Source organism: Phalacrocorax carbo, chromosome Z (genome assembly GCF_963921805.1).
Source record: "Phalacrocorax carbo chromosome Z, bPhaCar2.1, whole genome shotgun sequence".
NCBI lineage: Eukaryota > Metazoa > Chordata > Aves > Suliformes > Phalacrocoracidae > Phalacrocorax > Phalacrocorax carbo.
Genome location: NC_087548.1, coordinates 28,398,866 through 28,415,716, shown reverse-complemented (window position 1 = coordinate 28,415,716; position 16,851 = coordinate 28,398,866). Strand labels below are relative to the sequence as shown.

At 40.5% G+C, this 16,851-nt stretch overlaps 1 protein-coding gene across 1 annotated transcript in view; it reads left to right on the top strand.

The window, feature by feature from the left end:
- Positions 1-16,851, top strand: part of SV2C (synaptic vesicle glycoprotein 2C) — a 124,768-nt gene that overhangs the window by 69,267 nt on the left and 38,650 nt on the right. The window contains exon 4 of the mRNA XM_064438374.1: positions 7,679-7,830. Within this exon, the coding sequence (XP_064294444.1) occupies positions 7,679-7,830 (152 nt within the window). The remainder of the gene's footprint in view (positions 1-7,678; positions 7,831-16,851) is intronic.

Here is a 16,851-nt window from a genome sequence, read left to right as displayed (position 1 = left end):
CATTCTCTCCACATATGGAGCAATATGTGCAGTAGAAAAAGGCTCCTGCTGTTTATTAAATGTTATTCTTGCATCTATTCCTACATATTTATTAAAAAAGACAAGACTGAAGGATTGCATCCTGTTGTTCTAGGTGCAGAGACTGATCCTTGTAGAGTGAGAAAGTTTATTTTATGGCCTTGAGCCAAGCTCAACAAAGTTTTGCCTCTTGCTAGTATTAGACTGTGCCTCAATGCAGAATCTCCTATTCTGGAGACAGTTATCATGGTCATCAACCCAGAGTTTTAGACCAGTGGGGTTTTAATATTTTATAAATATATTCAGATTCTGCGCAATTTTCGAGTGGAGGTAAAACAACCCTGTATAGTTAATTTGTACATACAATATATTTACACCTCAAAGATACTTTTTGTGACCCTTTAGGAAGTAATGCATGGGTGTAAAGGGAAAAAAAAAGTAAAAAGTAAAAGGTCCTTTACTGCTGTAAAGGACCACAGTGTGATCTGTGGATAACAAGTTTATATCCACTGCTTTGGCTATGATGACTGAAGAAATAACATATATGAATAACAGTTAAGATGTAAAAACTTCAGTTTGCTTGAATCATTTGTATTTGAGAAAGTTAAAATCCTTCCCATCTTTTAGAATAAACATTCTTCTCAAGGCAGCATGGTTTTCACAGGCTTTTCATCTGCACGTGCAGACATGTGAAGGGAAGAATGTCGTTTCATGTATCAAACTCTTCTACAAATGAAGATGACCCATATACTTTATAAACACAATAAAAGTAAAGAGCTCACTGTATCAAACCAATTAATACTGTATCTTGTGGGAAAATAGTGTTTGCATTTCCTGAAAAACAAAAGATGAAGTCTTCCTACTTTAAAATCAGTGGCAGCTCTGACTTTGGTTTTATTTGGCATTTCCGTCTGTGCATGCCACTGTCCATTCCACACGAAGTTGGTGCAATACCAAAGAGGCAGTCTGCTTTCAAACTCACAACACAAAAATGTTGATGATCAAATTCAGTCCCTTCCAGGTAAATATGGAAGGGCTTAACTAGAGCCACTGAATTATTAAGGGCTTATATGAGTGTAGGTGAAGGTGGGATGTAGCCTCGGATTTTTTTTTGTTATAGAAAGTGCATTCTTTCTTGCAGCTGTTGGGTGATATGGTGGGGGTTTTTAAACACAAACTTTTGATGAATTAATTCATAATGTTCAATAGCTGCTGAAGTATGTGAAAGATCCTCACAAAAGCGTGATGGAAGAAGTCAGAGGTGCTCTGATCTTCTCTTGCCCAAGTCTTGAAAGCTAGTTTATGCTTCTGCTAACAAAGTTCAATATACCAGACACCATGTTAGTTGTATAGTAGTAATCGGCTGTGGAATCAAGCACACATTAAAATTGCTGCAAGAGTCAGACGGAAATGTCTTTTCTCCTTAAAAACCTTCTCTAGGTCCATGCAGTTTTTAGGGAGTTTCCTCATTGTTGTTTGGTGTGATAACAGCGGTAGCTCTTCCTGTTCTCCCTTTCTGCTGTCGCTTGCTCTGCTTTTGGGAACAAGTTTTAGAGAGTGGAGGCATACCTACTGCCACCCTGAGATTGTCCGGCTTAAGAGCAAACAGTCTTCTGCAGCAGGATGCTTCCTCTCCACCTCCCTCCTCTCTCCAATTCAGCTGTTGATTATCCTCTCTAAGATTTTCATAATAGTTTTTTAGTCACGGTAATAGCTTTGCATTAGTGACATGGGAAGAGGTTTTTAGGTACTGATATCCTAAAACCTTCCAGCAATATCACTCTGCTCTTACATGAGGCCAGAAGGAAGAATTTAACCAGCTGAGAAGTAAGTTTTCCATTCACGTTTAAGGTGTGAAGTAGTACACAATACACTTTACTACACAGTTGCTGTGAAACAGAGACCTACAACTCTAAATAGGAGCTGTTGTCTGTATGGTGAAAATACATCCTTCATTTCTCCTTTAGTAGCCAAGTTATTGTCACTGTTCAATCAATATGAACATAATATCTGGACTTTTAAGTTTTTCTTAGCCCATTGGTGTACTCATTGGAAGGGTCAATCACATCAGAAGAAACAGAATAGCTGGTTTTTTTCAAAGCTAATTAATTTTTTCTGTTTATTTGCATATCCTAAATAAACATTTTGGTTTGCTGGCTCCAAAATTCCTCTTACACATCTAAAAGGTCTATTTGTTGAAAAGTTGCCCTATTAAATTGGTCAGTACAGACAATACTATTTCTGTAGTCTTGGAGGACCTTTGGGATATAGCATATGAGTCAACCTACCTGGATCAGTTTTAAATGCTAAAGCTGCCTCTACCTCCCATCCTCCATGGTACAGCTGGTTCATGCTGACAGGTAGGAGATGCCTTTTTTCCTGCCTTTGCTCAGGGTCTCTGTACATTTTATGACATTAAGATAGGATATGTTCTTGCCTCTTGAAACATGCACTCATTTCCTAAACCATCATCCCACAAACATTTGTATGACCTACAGATGCGTGACTTACTCCACCAATTGGAAACTTTCCACAAGACCCACTTCACTGGAATTCCAGCGTAGGAGATTTCAGGGCAATTTCCAGAAGATTGTATCTTGTCTTGCCTTTCATAAGCATAAGGACTGTATTTGCCTGAAATGAACCCTCTTTAGAGAAAGTTTTCAAGGACGTTGCAATAGGAAAACTATTAAAGTACTAAATGAGATTTATTATTAATTATGCTATATAGCACAGATAGTTTCAGTCATATTTACTACCATAGAAATTATGGTATAAAGACAAGATTCTGTACTTCATGAAAAGACATATAAAATGAAGAAAAGTGTAAATTTAGAAGAACAGGTCAGATAATAAAACAGGAAAATTACTAAATATATACTTACTTACCACTCTCTATGCTTATCTTAATGAGCGGAAGCAATCAGAGAAAAAAACACCAAAAATTATATTCTTTAGGTAGGGTGATATTGCATGAATGATACTGTTCTACATGCCATGAGCAATCTATTAATTAAGGTCTTCTTGGAAGTGGGCACCTCTAACTCTTCATCAGCACCAGCTTAGGCAGAAAAAAGGAAGACCTTGCTTCTGGTTCTGCTAGTGAATTTTAAAAATTAGAAAGAGAACTCCAGATCCAGGAGTGCTGCATTTGGGCAATATTGTGGGAGTGCAATTCAAAGCTGTGCCTGAGCCCTGGAGGGTAAGAAACCATAGACGTAATCCACTTAGACTTTGGGAACTCAAGAGACCTGAGTGCCTAGCATGGCTGAGGCAGAAGGGCTACCCTACCACAGGAAAATGACCTGTGATTCCAAGCTTGGCTATGCTCCTCCTCACCCTGGGCTTCCAGGAGAACCTCCAAGGAAAATGTGTCCCATTGCCTGTGACATGGCAGTTCACTAGTAAAGGCTTTTGGAGTTTTCACCCATGAGAAGAAATGAGATACAGACCTTGTTAGCTGTATATCAAACAAGAATTCATGGAGGTATAAGCCTTAGCAGAAATGGCAGAAAGTATAAGCGGTAGCAGCCTCAACTATGGGAAACATTTACTTTAAAGCTAAGTGTTGACCACCAGTACTTCATGAAGAGCTGTTAGAAGGGACAAAACAGCAGACCCCTGAAACAAGTATAATAGTTCATTCCAGTATTTGATCACTGTACCTGAAGACATCTTTAAATAGAATGTATTCTATGAAACTGAATTTTCTTTGGACTGAAATATCATTTCTGTATTCAATATTTTCTTCTTAATATTTTTTTTAAATCTGTTTCAAGCTTCCTTATTTTTGGTCCCAGTTTGGGAGCTCCCAGATGACAGCATAAATATGCATTTATCTTTAAAATTCAGTTAAAAATTCAAACCATGCAAGATACTGCTTTAAAATATGTAATGCAGTATGTGAGAATATCTCTTCAAGATTCACAGGTATTTTCTGCAGCAGAAAAAATAAAATCCACAAGGACTTGTCCTGTTGTGGAACATTTGGCAGCTTGCATTTGTAGTGAAGAGGTGACTGACAATAGAAGATGACCTGGAAGCTGGTACTGAAAATGATACATAATTTGAGTTACTCTGTTTTTTTTGTAAAACCAAGCTGAATTCTTTTTTTACCCTACTAACCTTCAGACAGTGTTTATTTTTACCATATGAAAAACTGAATATTTAAGAATGCATAGGCTTTTCATAGAAAATTTAAGTAAAAAACAGCTTAGCAACTCACATAGTGCAACTGAACAGAACATCTTTGTAAATACCCATGAAATAAAACATATTGGTAACATAGTTGCCATTTAGTCACTTGCTGACTACCTAAAGCATGAGAGGTAAGACTTAGAAAAATATCGTCGAATCATAGGGTCATACAATCACTAAAGTTGGAAAAGACCTCTATGATTATCAGGTCCAACCGTCAACCCAACACTACCATGTCTCCTAAACCATGCCCTGAAGTGCCATGTCTACAAATCTTTTAAATATCTCCAGTGATGGTGACTCCACCACCTCTCTGGGCAGCCTGTTCCAGTGCCTGACCACTCTTGAGGTAAAGACATTTTTCCTAATATCCAATCTAAACCACCCCTGACGCAGCTTGAAGCCATTTCCTCTCGTGCTGTCACTAGTAACTTGGGAGAAGAGACCAACACCCACCTCGCTACCACCTCCTTTCAGGTAGTTGTAGAGAGCAATGAGGTCTCCCCTCAGGCTCCTCTTCTCCAGGCCAAACAACCCCAGTTCCCTCAGCCGCTCCTCATCAGTCTTGCTCTCTAACCCCTCACCAGCTTCGTTGCCCTTCTCTGGACACGCTCCAGCAACTCAATGTCCTTCTTGTAGTGAGGGACCCAAAAATGAACACAGTATTCCAGGTGCGGCCTCACCAGTGCTGAGTACAGGGGCACTATCACCTCCCTGCTCCTGCTGGCCACACTATTCCTGATACAAGCCAGGATGCTGTTGGCTTTCTTGGCCACCTGGGCACACTGCTGGCTCATGTTCAGCCAACTGTCAACCAACACCCCCAGGTCCTTCTCTGCTAGGCAGCTCTCCAGCCACTCCTCCCCAAGCCTGTAGTGTTGCATGGGGTTGTTGTGACCCAAGTGCAAGACCCGGCACTTGGCCTTGTTAAATCTCATACAATTGGCCTTGGCCCATCGATCCAGGCTGTCCAGGTTCCTTTGCAGAGCCTTCCTACCCTCAAGCAGATCAACACTCCCGCTCAGCTTGGTGTCATCTGCAAACTTACTGAGGGTGCACTTGATCCCCTCATTCAGATCATTGATAAAGATATTAAACAAAACTGAGCCCTCGGGAACCCCACTTGTGACTGGCCGACTGTCCAGCAACTGGATTTAGCTCCGTTTGCCACAACTCTCTGGGCTTAGCCATCCAGCGTGTTTAAAAAACCCAGCGAAGAGTACAGCTGTCTAAGCCATGAGCTGCCAGCTTCTCCAGGAGGATGCTGTGGGAGAGTGTCAAAGACTTTGCTAAAGTCCAGGTAGACAACATCCACAGCCTTTCCGTCATCCACTAGGTGGGTCACCTGATCATAGAAGGAGATCCGGTTGGTCAGATAGGACCTGCCTTTCATGAACCCATGCTGACTGGGCCTGATCCCCTGGTTGTCCTGCACATGCCTGGTGAGCACACTCAGGACAAAATGCTCCATAACCTTCTCCAGTACCAAGGTCAGGCTGACAGGCCTGTAGTTCCCCTGATCCTCCTTCTGGCCCATCTTGTAGATGGGCGTCACATCAGCAAGCTTCCAGTCGTCAGGGGCCTCCCCTGTTAACTAGGACTGCTGGTAAATGATGGAGAGTGGCTTGGTGAGCTCCTCCACCAGCTCCCTCAGTACTCTCAGTTGGATCCCATCTGGCCCCATAGACTTGTGCATGTCCAGATGGAGCAGCAGGTCATAAACTGCTTCCTCCTGGATTATTGGGGGTTTATTCAGTGATCCATCCCTGTCTTCCAGCTTAGGGAGCTGAATACCCCTGGGATAACTGGCCTGGTTGTTAAAGACTGAGGCAAAGAAGGCATTTAGTACCGCAGACTTTTTCTCAACCTCAGTTGCAATGTTCCCCTCCATGTCCAATAGAGGATGGAGATTCTATTTGGTTGTCTTTTTGTTGTTAAGGTATTTTTAAAAACATTTTTGTAATCCTTTACAGCAGTGGCCAGGTTGAGTTTTAGCTGGGCTTTTACTTGCCTATTTTTCTGCCTGCAAGACCTAACGAGATGTCTGTGCTCTTCTTCTGCTGCCTGCCCATTCTTCCAAAAGCAATAGACTCTCTTTTTTTTTCCTGAGTGCCAGCAGAAGCTCCCTGCGCAGTCAGGCCAGTTGTCTTCCCCACCAGTTTGTCTTGTGGCACTTGGGGACAGCCTGCTCCTGCTCCTGTAAGACTGTCTTCTTGAAGAAAGCCCAGCCTTGCTGGACTCCTTTGCCCTTCAGGACTTTCTCCCAGGGGACTCTCCCAGCCAGTGCCCTGAACAGGCCAAAGTCTGCCCTTTGGAAGTCCATGGTAGTGGTTCTGCTGGCCCCCCTTCATACTTCACCAAGGACTGAGAACTCAGTCATACCATGGTTGCTAAGCCCAAGACAGCCTCCAAACACTACATCTCCCACCTTTCCTTCTCTGTTTGTGAACATGAGGTCAAGCGAGGCTCCTCCTGTGGTAGCCTCACTTACCAGCTGTGTCAGAAATTTATCTTCCACACACTCCAGGAACCTCCTAGACTGTTTCCTATCTGCTGTGTTGTATTTCCAGCAGATATATGGCAAATTGAAGTCCCCCACTAGAATAAAGGCAACCGTGGGACTTCTGCCAGCTGCTTGTAGAACACTTCATCTACCTCTTCATCCTGGTTGGGTGGTCTATAACAGACTCCCAGCAGGATATCTGCTCTCATCCTTTCCCATAAGCACTCAACCTTATCCTTATAATCGCTGAGCTCTATGCAATCGAAGCACTCCCTAACATACAGAGCCACCCCACCAGCTCTCCTTCCTTGCCTATCCCTTCTGAAGAGCTTATAGCCATCCATTGCAGCGCTCCAGTCATAACAGTCATCCCACCGTGTCTCTGTGATGGCAAATAAGTCATAGCTATCCCTCTGCACAATGGCTTCCAGCTCCTCCTGTTTGTTGCCCATGCTGCATGCATCGGCGTAAATGCACTTGAGCTGGGCTATTGGTTTCACTCCCAACCTTGGCGTGCCATCCCTAGGCTCCTCTCTAGTGGGCCTGGCTATATATATATATCTATTATTCTTTGGTAAAAGGACTAATATTTTCAGTTAAAAGCAATGTTTTTTCACAACTGTCAGTAGAGTGCCATGATTTCAGCATTTTCTTATTGGTGAAAGTCAATGCACCATGGTGGTTTCTGTTCCAGCGTCTAGCACATTGACAATCCCCTTGAATCACTGAAGGCAATGAAATGTACATAGAATTTTCAAGGAAATATTCGACAAAAAGTGTGTCCAAACTGGTGAAAGTTTCCTCAGGAGTTCCCCAAAACATGGTGCAATTTGAGAAAAAACAGTCTTGCCAGAAAAGCTGCTCATACGTTGGGTTTTCAATGACTGCAGCTATGGGCTTATTCAAGCTTCAACTAGCTGTTACTCTCTGACTTAATACACCACCTATATCTCCTTTTAGGATTGGTGGAGCTGTGCCAACAGTCTTCTCCTATTTTTCGGAAGTGCTCGCTCGGGAGAAACGAGGCGAACACCTGAGTTGGCTCTGTATGTTTTGGATGATTGGCGGCATCTATGCTTCTGCAATGGCTTGGGCAATAATTCCTCATTACGGTAAGAAAAACACCTCTGTGAATTTTTAGCTCTTCTAGTATAAAAGTAAAGCTCTTGAAATATAGTCTAAAGAGGGGATTTCGTGTCCATTCTCAAAATACTGACCCTGCTCTTAAGAAAGAAACTGATTCCTCTTGGTGGAAATAATAAGTTGTACCCTAAATAACAAACATATTAAAAGGCACAAAAACTAGCCAATGCCTATGTTTAGTCAGAATCTTTAAATTACTGAAAACATGGACACATGAAAGTACAATTGGTGTAATTGTTGAATCTGGAGAAAATAAGTGATGTAGAGACTTCCATCAGAGAAAATAAAGTGCTGGATGTCAAATTCATGCTCGCTTGCTTGTTTGTTTGATAGAGTGATAAAACATCAGTTTTACATTCTAGAGAAAGAAGAGTAAGGACTGTTTTAATGTTTGCAGCGCTAGTTCTGAATATAAAGCTGTGCAGAATGTTTCATTCTTAGTAGACCTTTTTAGTGGTGTAGAAATAGAGAAATTGGACAGAGTGCACTTAAGAGGTGTAGGGGTGAATGAGGGCGAATAAGACAGAAAGTTTGCAGTGGCTGAAGTTATACACACATACAATACAAGCCACTTTGTTAAAGAGCTCTTTACTGCCCTGACATTTTGTGGAGGTACAGATTCAATTCTTAGTCTCTTGGGCTTGCCTTTTAGATGAGTTAAGTGCTCATGGGTCTCCAAGGTTGCTGAGACTGCTCAGGGGTTCTTAAAATCTGTCTCTGCAAGCACTTCTCCCTGGCACTCCTCAAGACAAGTAGAGCAGTGTTCTGAGTTAGCTGGCATCCAAGGCAGCTTGCTTCAGCCAAGCAATGAGGTTTATCACGGTTGGATTGTGAAAGAGAGGACAACTTAATAAGGTTTGCCCAAAGTGATTAGAACATTTAGCAATATGTAATGTCCAGAAATAAATCATAATCATGCGGGCTAATCAAATATCTAGACTGCTGCATTAAAATGAATTTTGAAGTCCAGTACACACAACCTGAATCTATGGCTTCCACCTTGCCTTTTGGCTTTGAATTGCTGGAATCAAAGAGAGGAATTTTGCTGACAAGGCACAATATAGATTTGGTTTTTTACCAGTTAGTAAATTGCTTTGGATGACAAGTACTTTTTGCTTTCCTATGGATTTTTATTTTCTTTATATTTCAGTGGAAAAAGCAAACATTATGACAGACTGATTTACATAAGTTGTCTAATTCCATTGTAGATTTTATAAATAATTGAATAACCTTTACTGAGGTGCTTTTAAAATGTCACATGGCAGTATATCTCAATGACTAATAATACACTTCCTTATACCCAGGCAGTGGCACTAAAGGGAATAAATTTTCTTCTTTCTTTAGCAGTGGGAGAGTATCAGCAACAGAAAGCCATGCCACACTGATTTTTTTTGTGTGTCCTGCAAAATTATTTATGAAATAACTTAAGGCACAAAAATGTAAAAAAACAATTTTTAAAAAGAGTATTCTTCAGATATAAATCACTCTCCTTGCTCTATATTGAAGAAAGTTGTAATAGCCAAAAGTGGGGCTAAAAAGCAAGCTATAAACAGAAACAATCTCTTCTCACAGGAGAAGAAGTGGGTTTACGCATCATTTTGGCAAAGTTAAACAGAATGCATTTATGGGTTTTCATGAGGTCTTAAAATTGTCTTCACTTTAAATCAGACTTTTTTTGTTATGTTGTGAAGTTTAAAACCTGTGTCTTAGTTTCTAGTACAAACATGGAATAACCCCAGCTCAGGACCAGGGGCAAACTGCTCCATTATCATGATGGCGCCAAGTTCTCAGGCACTGCCAAGGGCTCCCACGGCAATCCCTGCTCTGGCACTTGGGGGAGCACAGTCACCTATTGCTCTACCCTCCTGGAAACACTCCAGGCCAGGTGAATACCAGCGCAGATCTCTGCACCATTTTTATCGTGTGCGTTCATGAGGAGGCTCTTGTAGCGGTATTTTCTCTTTTACAATTTCTACATGGTTTCCATGGAAGTATTTTGCCAGAATTTTAAGGAAAGATACAGATTTTTATCCAAATCACTTCCAGTCCTTCTCATCATTCATGTCTCCACGGACCAAGAAGCAAAACATAATTATAAACAAAACAGCCCACCCACTTCTAAGGCTCATTATATAGCGTACAGGGATTTCTGAGCTCTCTGCTTCTCACATGAGGACTAAACAGAGCTGATATTTCCCAGCTGAACTCAGACGGTACTCAATGGCAGTGAATGAAGTTGCATCTGCTGGAAAGCAATAAACTGCCATTGAGCATATTGGAATTATTCTCAAATGAACAGAAAAATACCAGGCCAACCGAGTAGAACCATTTTGTGGTTTGGTTTTTTTTTTTTCTTCCTCTTTTACAAATGTATGCCTTTCATTTGTACTGCCGCTTATGTAAGCCACTTTAAAAAGTCCTAGATTCACAGCTGGTATACATTATCTAGCCCAAGGCAACCAGTGAAGCTATACAAGTTTAACAGTTGAACATTTAGCTCTATCTTTCTGTGAGAAAACAAAGATTACATTCTCTATATGTAACAGTTTATCTCTGTTTCTGTTCAAGCAGCATAGGAGTGTCTGAAACCTGAGTGATGCTCTGAAACACAAAATAAAAAGAAGCTAACAGTTGCCTTGGCATCAGGGTGTTGTTAAGAGAGAAATCAGCATGATGTAGTGCTGCAGTGACCACATACAGAAAGGCTAATATCATCTGGAAGACAAGGATCTCTGTCCTGGGGCTTCTTGAAAGTCTATAGCTGTTGGCTTTTGTCTAAAAATAGAAAATGGATGTAGACTTGTTCAGGGTCTCTGCAAGAGGAGTTCAGGTCATGGAGAAGCTATTAGAAGAAACATCTGCAGAGGAATGCTTCTAATTGCTGCCAATTAGCGAAGTCCCAGATTAGGCTGCTATGAAGAAATTGCTTTATGCACTACTTAGGTCAGGCTGGATAGGAAGGATAATTACTGTTTCATAAATCATTTTGCAAGTGCAACTTTAAATTTAGCATCATGTTTCAAGGTAGATTAGGTCAAAGACTGTGAAATGCATCAAATGTGTATTACTATATTCTTTAGAAGGCTCATTTTTCAAATAATGAAGAACCTTTAGAGTAAGAAATAACATTTCAGTTTAAAATCCAGACAGTGATATATACCATTTTGTTACACTAAGTTTATATGTTAGGGTGAGGATAGGAATAAAAAAGAAATATGCAAGTTATTCTAGCTATTTTACCCTTTTAAATAAAAAAGAAAAACAAAAAAGTTCTAAAATTATCAGTTTTACAGAAAATAAAAAAAAAAAGTTGCCTGCCATACTCATGTATTATTTTAAAAATCAGTCTTGATTTTTATTGTACCATATCTCCAAAGTAAAAACCAGGGGAAGCTGCATAAGGATTTCAGTCTATTTAACCTGTCAGTTTTGGTATTCTATGTAGTTTTCTGTTTTGCATACATGATGTATATAAGCCTTTTCTGGCTTCATAAACACCAGAAAAACCTTTCAGAATTCCAAACATTCCTTACAGTATTTTGCTTAGCGACAAACAAATACTGACCTCATTGATTTGTAAATCTTATTCCTGAACAAGAAGGGTTATGCATGGCCAAAAAATAAATTAGATTGCAAGGCAGAGAACTGCAGGTGATGGGGAGTATGACCAGGACGGTGCAGGTGTCCAGGCTGCTACAGCATAAGCTGCACTTGAAATCTGAAGCTTTTGCCACACTCAAGCCCGCCACTTCTGGTGTTAAGCAGGGGAGAGGGGAGATAACCTTGTCAAACAGCTTTAGTGAACAAATCTCCATGGTATGATCAGAGGCAGAGACATTACTTCCATATATATCCATCAAATTCCAAATAAATTAGGCTAGATTATTCACTAAAAGGCTAAAAAATTAATAAAGCAGAATGAAGGAAATAGGAAACATGCTACATTCTAACACACTCAATGCAAAAAGTAGATTTAAGTCTTTAATCTAAATATTTTATTCAGACTGGTGTAATCACATTGCATAGCAGGTCTTCATCTAAACTATTCATTTTTCATCAGTAGAAACTTTTTTCCACTTACTTGAGGATCAGCTACTTATGTTCATAAGAGAGGTATTTAGCACCATTCAGGGAACACAAATTTGGAAAGAAGTGGAATTAGAAATCTGAGGAAAAAGCATTCCATTTCAAAATAGAAGATTTCTTGTCTAGCTGTAATGTGTCTTTCTAGGTATAAGTAGGAAAGTATTAACTTACTTGCTATTTAAGCAGATTTTTCCATTGCATCTGCAAATGGTGTTTTGTCCCTGACTGGAAGAGGACAAGTTACAAACTATATTTCTACTCCAGAGACTAGAATTTATTAAACTAAAGAAACTAATTTTTTCCTGAATATTTTTTTTAAAGGGAATAGCTTTTTTTACAGTAACACAGAACTTTAAAATGCAGACATAGAAGGGTCCAAACAATGGACTCACACTTGACGTGCAAAACATACTATTTAAAAGATTAACGGTAACTTCTATTTTTAAAATGTTTGTTTATGTCTCCTACTGGAAATTTTGTATTCTTTTTCTGATTTGTAAAATGTATTTGCTCCCACTCTTGTCTGAAGATCTTCACCTTTTACTTTTCTCCTGCCAATAGCCTTAAATGAGTTTGAATGGCAGAAACTGGGATTTAGATTAGATAGGAAACATATTAAGTTTTAAATACAGATACAATAAAGTACTAACGAAAATAACCAAATGCGTTTACAGAATCTCCATTACTGGAGGTTTTTAAGGGCACACCAAACCACAGCCAGTCTTCAATAGTTTAGGAGCATGCTAAATTAACCAAGCCTACTGCTGGACCCCCATTGCCTGATCTTAATTCTACTTTCCATAAGTCTTTTCTTAGGCACAGGAGTCCATAAATGGCTTCTGTTTCTAACTGAGTGTCATTAGAGTGGAGCAATCTATTTCCCTTTGAGTAAGTGGCTTGCCAAGTAGCCTGAAAAAGGTTTCTCAGTTTGTAGCAGAAGATTGTTGAGGTGAAGCAGATCAATTCACCTGAGAAATTAACTTGACAGGCAATTAAAAAGATCTTTTTATCACATTTTTGGTAGGTGCCTCGGGAGTGGCTTCTGTAGTATTTTCTATTGTCATATGTGCCTTGTTCTAGTGTAATCTTGCCATCTTGTTATGCCAACGTACCTTCAAAACTGCAGTAAAACCCCCTTCTGTATGAAAACATCATGAACTGCACAGTAGTAAAATAAATAAGGTGCTAAGCAGAGCCGCACGCAGCAGCTATGCAGGTGAGGAGATGGAGAGCTACTAGATCACTGTGCAGCTAAGAGCATGTACAGCACCAGGCAATGTTAATGGAGGAGTTAATCTCTCAACCTGTGGCAGACTGCTGTGGTTTAACCCCACCTTGCAATTACAGAATCACAGAATCACAGGTTGGAAGGGACCTCAGGGGTCATTAGTCCAACCTTTCTAGGAAGAGCACAGGCTAGACAAGATGGCCCAGCACCCTGTCCAGATGACTCTTGAAGGTGTCCAACGTGGCCGAGTCAACCACTTCCCTGGGGAGATTATTCCAATGGTGACTGTTCTCACTGTGAAAAATTTCTCTCTGGTGTCCAATCGGAATCTCCCCAAGAGCAACTTGTGTCCATTCCCCCTTGTCCTCTCCATGGGACTCCGTTTAAAAAGGGAGTCTCCATCTTCTTTGTAGCTGCCCCTTAAGTACTGGTACATGGTGATGAGATCCCCTCTAAGCGTCCTTTTCTCAAGGCTGAACAAACCCAGTTCTCCCAGCCTGTCCTCATATGGCAGGCTTCCCAGTCCTTTGATCATCTTGGTGGCCCTTCTCTGGACCCCTTCCAGCCTGTCCACATCCTTTTTGTATAGTGGGGACCAGAATTAAGCCCCACACAGCTGCTTGCTCACTCACCTGCAGTGGAATGAGGGAGAGAATTGGAAGAGTAAACGTGAGAAAACTCATGGGTTGAGATAAAGACAGTTTAATAGATAAAGCAAAAACCACACACACAAGCAAAGCAGAACAAGGAATTAATTCACTGCTTTCCATGGGCAGGCAGGCGTTCAGCCATCTCCAGGAAAGCAGGGCTCCATCACGCATAATGGTTACGTGGGAAGACAAATGCCATTGCCCTGAATGTCCCCCCTTTCCTTGTTCTTCCCCCAGCTCTATATGCTGAGCATGACATCGTATGGTATGGGGTATCCCTTTTGTCAGCTGGGGTCAGCTGTCCCGGCTGTGTCCCCTCCCAGCTTCTTGTGCCACCCCAACCCAGTCGCTGGTGGGGCGGTGTCAGGAACAGAAAAGTCCTTGACTCTCTGTAAGCGCTGCTCAGCAATAGCAAAAACATCTCTGTTTTATCAATACTCTTTCCAGCACAAATCCAAAACACAGCCCCATACTAGCTATTATGAAGAAAATTAACTCTGTCAACTCAGCCAAAACCAGCATACAGACTAAACTGAGAACATGATGGACTAAAACTCTTCAGTGGCAATGAAGTCAGAAAAACTTTTAACTCCCTTATTCTATCTTTTTTATGTTGGTCTGAAGGATTTCTCAGCGGCACATAGCAGCAGCAGTATCGGGATAGAAAAATCCTATGCCAATGCTTTGTATTATCAGTGCAGTTATAGGGCATAGTAAGTACTTGATGAGCAGTAAAAGCAGAAGGATCTTAGGAGCCATCCATCTTTGAGCACTTCCGATGAGCAGAACTGGATCTTTCAGTGTGGTGGGAGCTGCAAGTTGGACATACAGAGGTTTCAGTCTAGCCTGCTGGACTCTTCCCATTAAGAGGAGACAAGACTTTATTGCATTAACAAGGTAGAGTCAAAAGGTTGCACTGTTCTGTGGTGATGATTATTCCAAGATGACTGCCATGAAACAGTTGTTTCCCAGAAAGTAAATGTTACATGGTATATGTTTTAGAGAATATTAGGAAAAAAGTGTCACTTTCCCTGTTTGTCAGCGTTTATTTTTGTAGAAATTAAAAGGTTAATGAATGGCTTTGTAACTGACATGAAGGACTAGAAGCCAGATTTTTTGTAGCAGCTTGTATAGGCTACATTTTTTCAACAGTAACCCATGAACTTCGGTATCTGAAGGTCTAGATCAGGACTGTACCAGGGTGAGTATAGAAGATTCTTGACTACTATGAAACATTAGGGTCTTAACCTCATTATTACTTGTCTGTAGAAAACACCTATTAATTACTTTGTTGAGATTGCACAGATTAATATTTGTAAAGTGTCTTTAGATACAATTTGTCTGCTCAAATCTATAAGCTTCAAAGTGTCAAAGTTGATGGTGATGCTGTAAATAAATGGCTGTTACTTTTACAGATATTGCTGCATTTGTTGTGGCACTTCTCTATTCTGAAATGTATGTTAGAGGTGGGTCTGAGCATCAGAGCTCGATTTCACTCATGGCTATTTCATGAGCTGCTCCCAGCATTTCCTTAGCAGCGAGGTGCCCAGCAGCTTATAAATGTATTATAAATCATGGTTTCATCTTAGGGAAAGGATCACCAAATTTCTTCTTCCACCGTTCCTTTGCTGTAGTCCCCAGAGGGGAATATGACTATCTCTGAGGCAGCGCACCCATCCAATCAAAAGACCAGGATGAGCTTATGTGATTTATAATAAAAAGATCCATACCTGACTGATTTCCTGTTGCTGCGTCACTGTGGTAACTGTGCCCAAAACAACCAGAGAAAGAAACTGTACTCAATAGTCATATCTACAGAGCTGAATTACTGCAGCTCCTTGTACGTCAACACCTGATTAATGTGAGTTGGAAATAGGAAAAACAATTATGTGATGGCTCTTTGGTTTCCTTGTTCGAAGTTGGAACATGCTGAAATAGGATGCCATCAATTATTAGACATGCAGAAGGTACATCAGTGATGTCTTTTAATCTTGAAGAAGGCAAATAGGAGAAAAGCATGATTAGCTGCAAAGGGAAAAGGAATAAACTGCTTGCTGATGATAAGACAAAAAGTAATGAGCTGAAATTTCTATCAAGGGGAGATAGTAAAGATAATGAAAAAGACCTTCTAACAGTGTATTAGGTAAACATCTGAATAAAACTGCTATGGAAGTAGTGAAATCCCAGACACTGTAAGTCTTTAAGAAAAAATTAGCTGAACATATTTTGAGAATAATGTAGGGGTCATCCTTGATTCTGATTTGGAACTAGTGGATGCTCTGGCTGTGCCCTCAAGGTCCCATTGGCCCCTGTTCTTAAGGAATTATTAAACAGATAGTGTAGCTCCAGAGGGTGCTGGGGTAGGCCAGAAAAGAGCAAATGAAGAAAACATAGACAAAAAGAGGAGGCAACTTCAAAAAAAAAAAAAACCAACCCCAACAACAACAACAAAAAACACACAAAAAGAAAAGCATTGGACATTCCCAGCACATGTCTATCAAACTATGCTTGCTGGTAGCTGCAAAAGGAAGGTGGGGTTTCTCTGCTGAATAACCTTGCACTGGTAGAAAAAGAAATTAAATAGTGTATAATTCCTTAATCTTGAAAATTCTGGACTCTTAATTTAAAAAACATTTTTTAATTTTTCTCAAATCTTTCTGTACTAGTCTGCCTTATTGTAGTGGTTCGGAACAAATCCAAGCCATGGCAGCAGCTGTTTTGGAAAAAGCTGAGCCCAAGGCTCCATTATCTATTACACAGTAGCTTCTGTTCTCTGCAGAAGATCTTGGAATTATATTAGTCATCCAGAACAAAGAGAGATGCCAAAGAAGATGGCCTGGGGAAGAGCTGTATGTGTCCTTTCTCAGTTGTAAAAAGCCCATGAACACACTAATAAATCTGCAGAATATTTTTTTTTTTAACTTGGAGGAAGCATTTGATCCAGTTTTTAAAACCAAGAGCAGCTCTTCAATTTTGCCTTCTCCATACAATTGCCTTTTTGGATACATCTTCTGTCTTCAGAATCC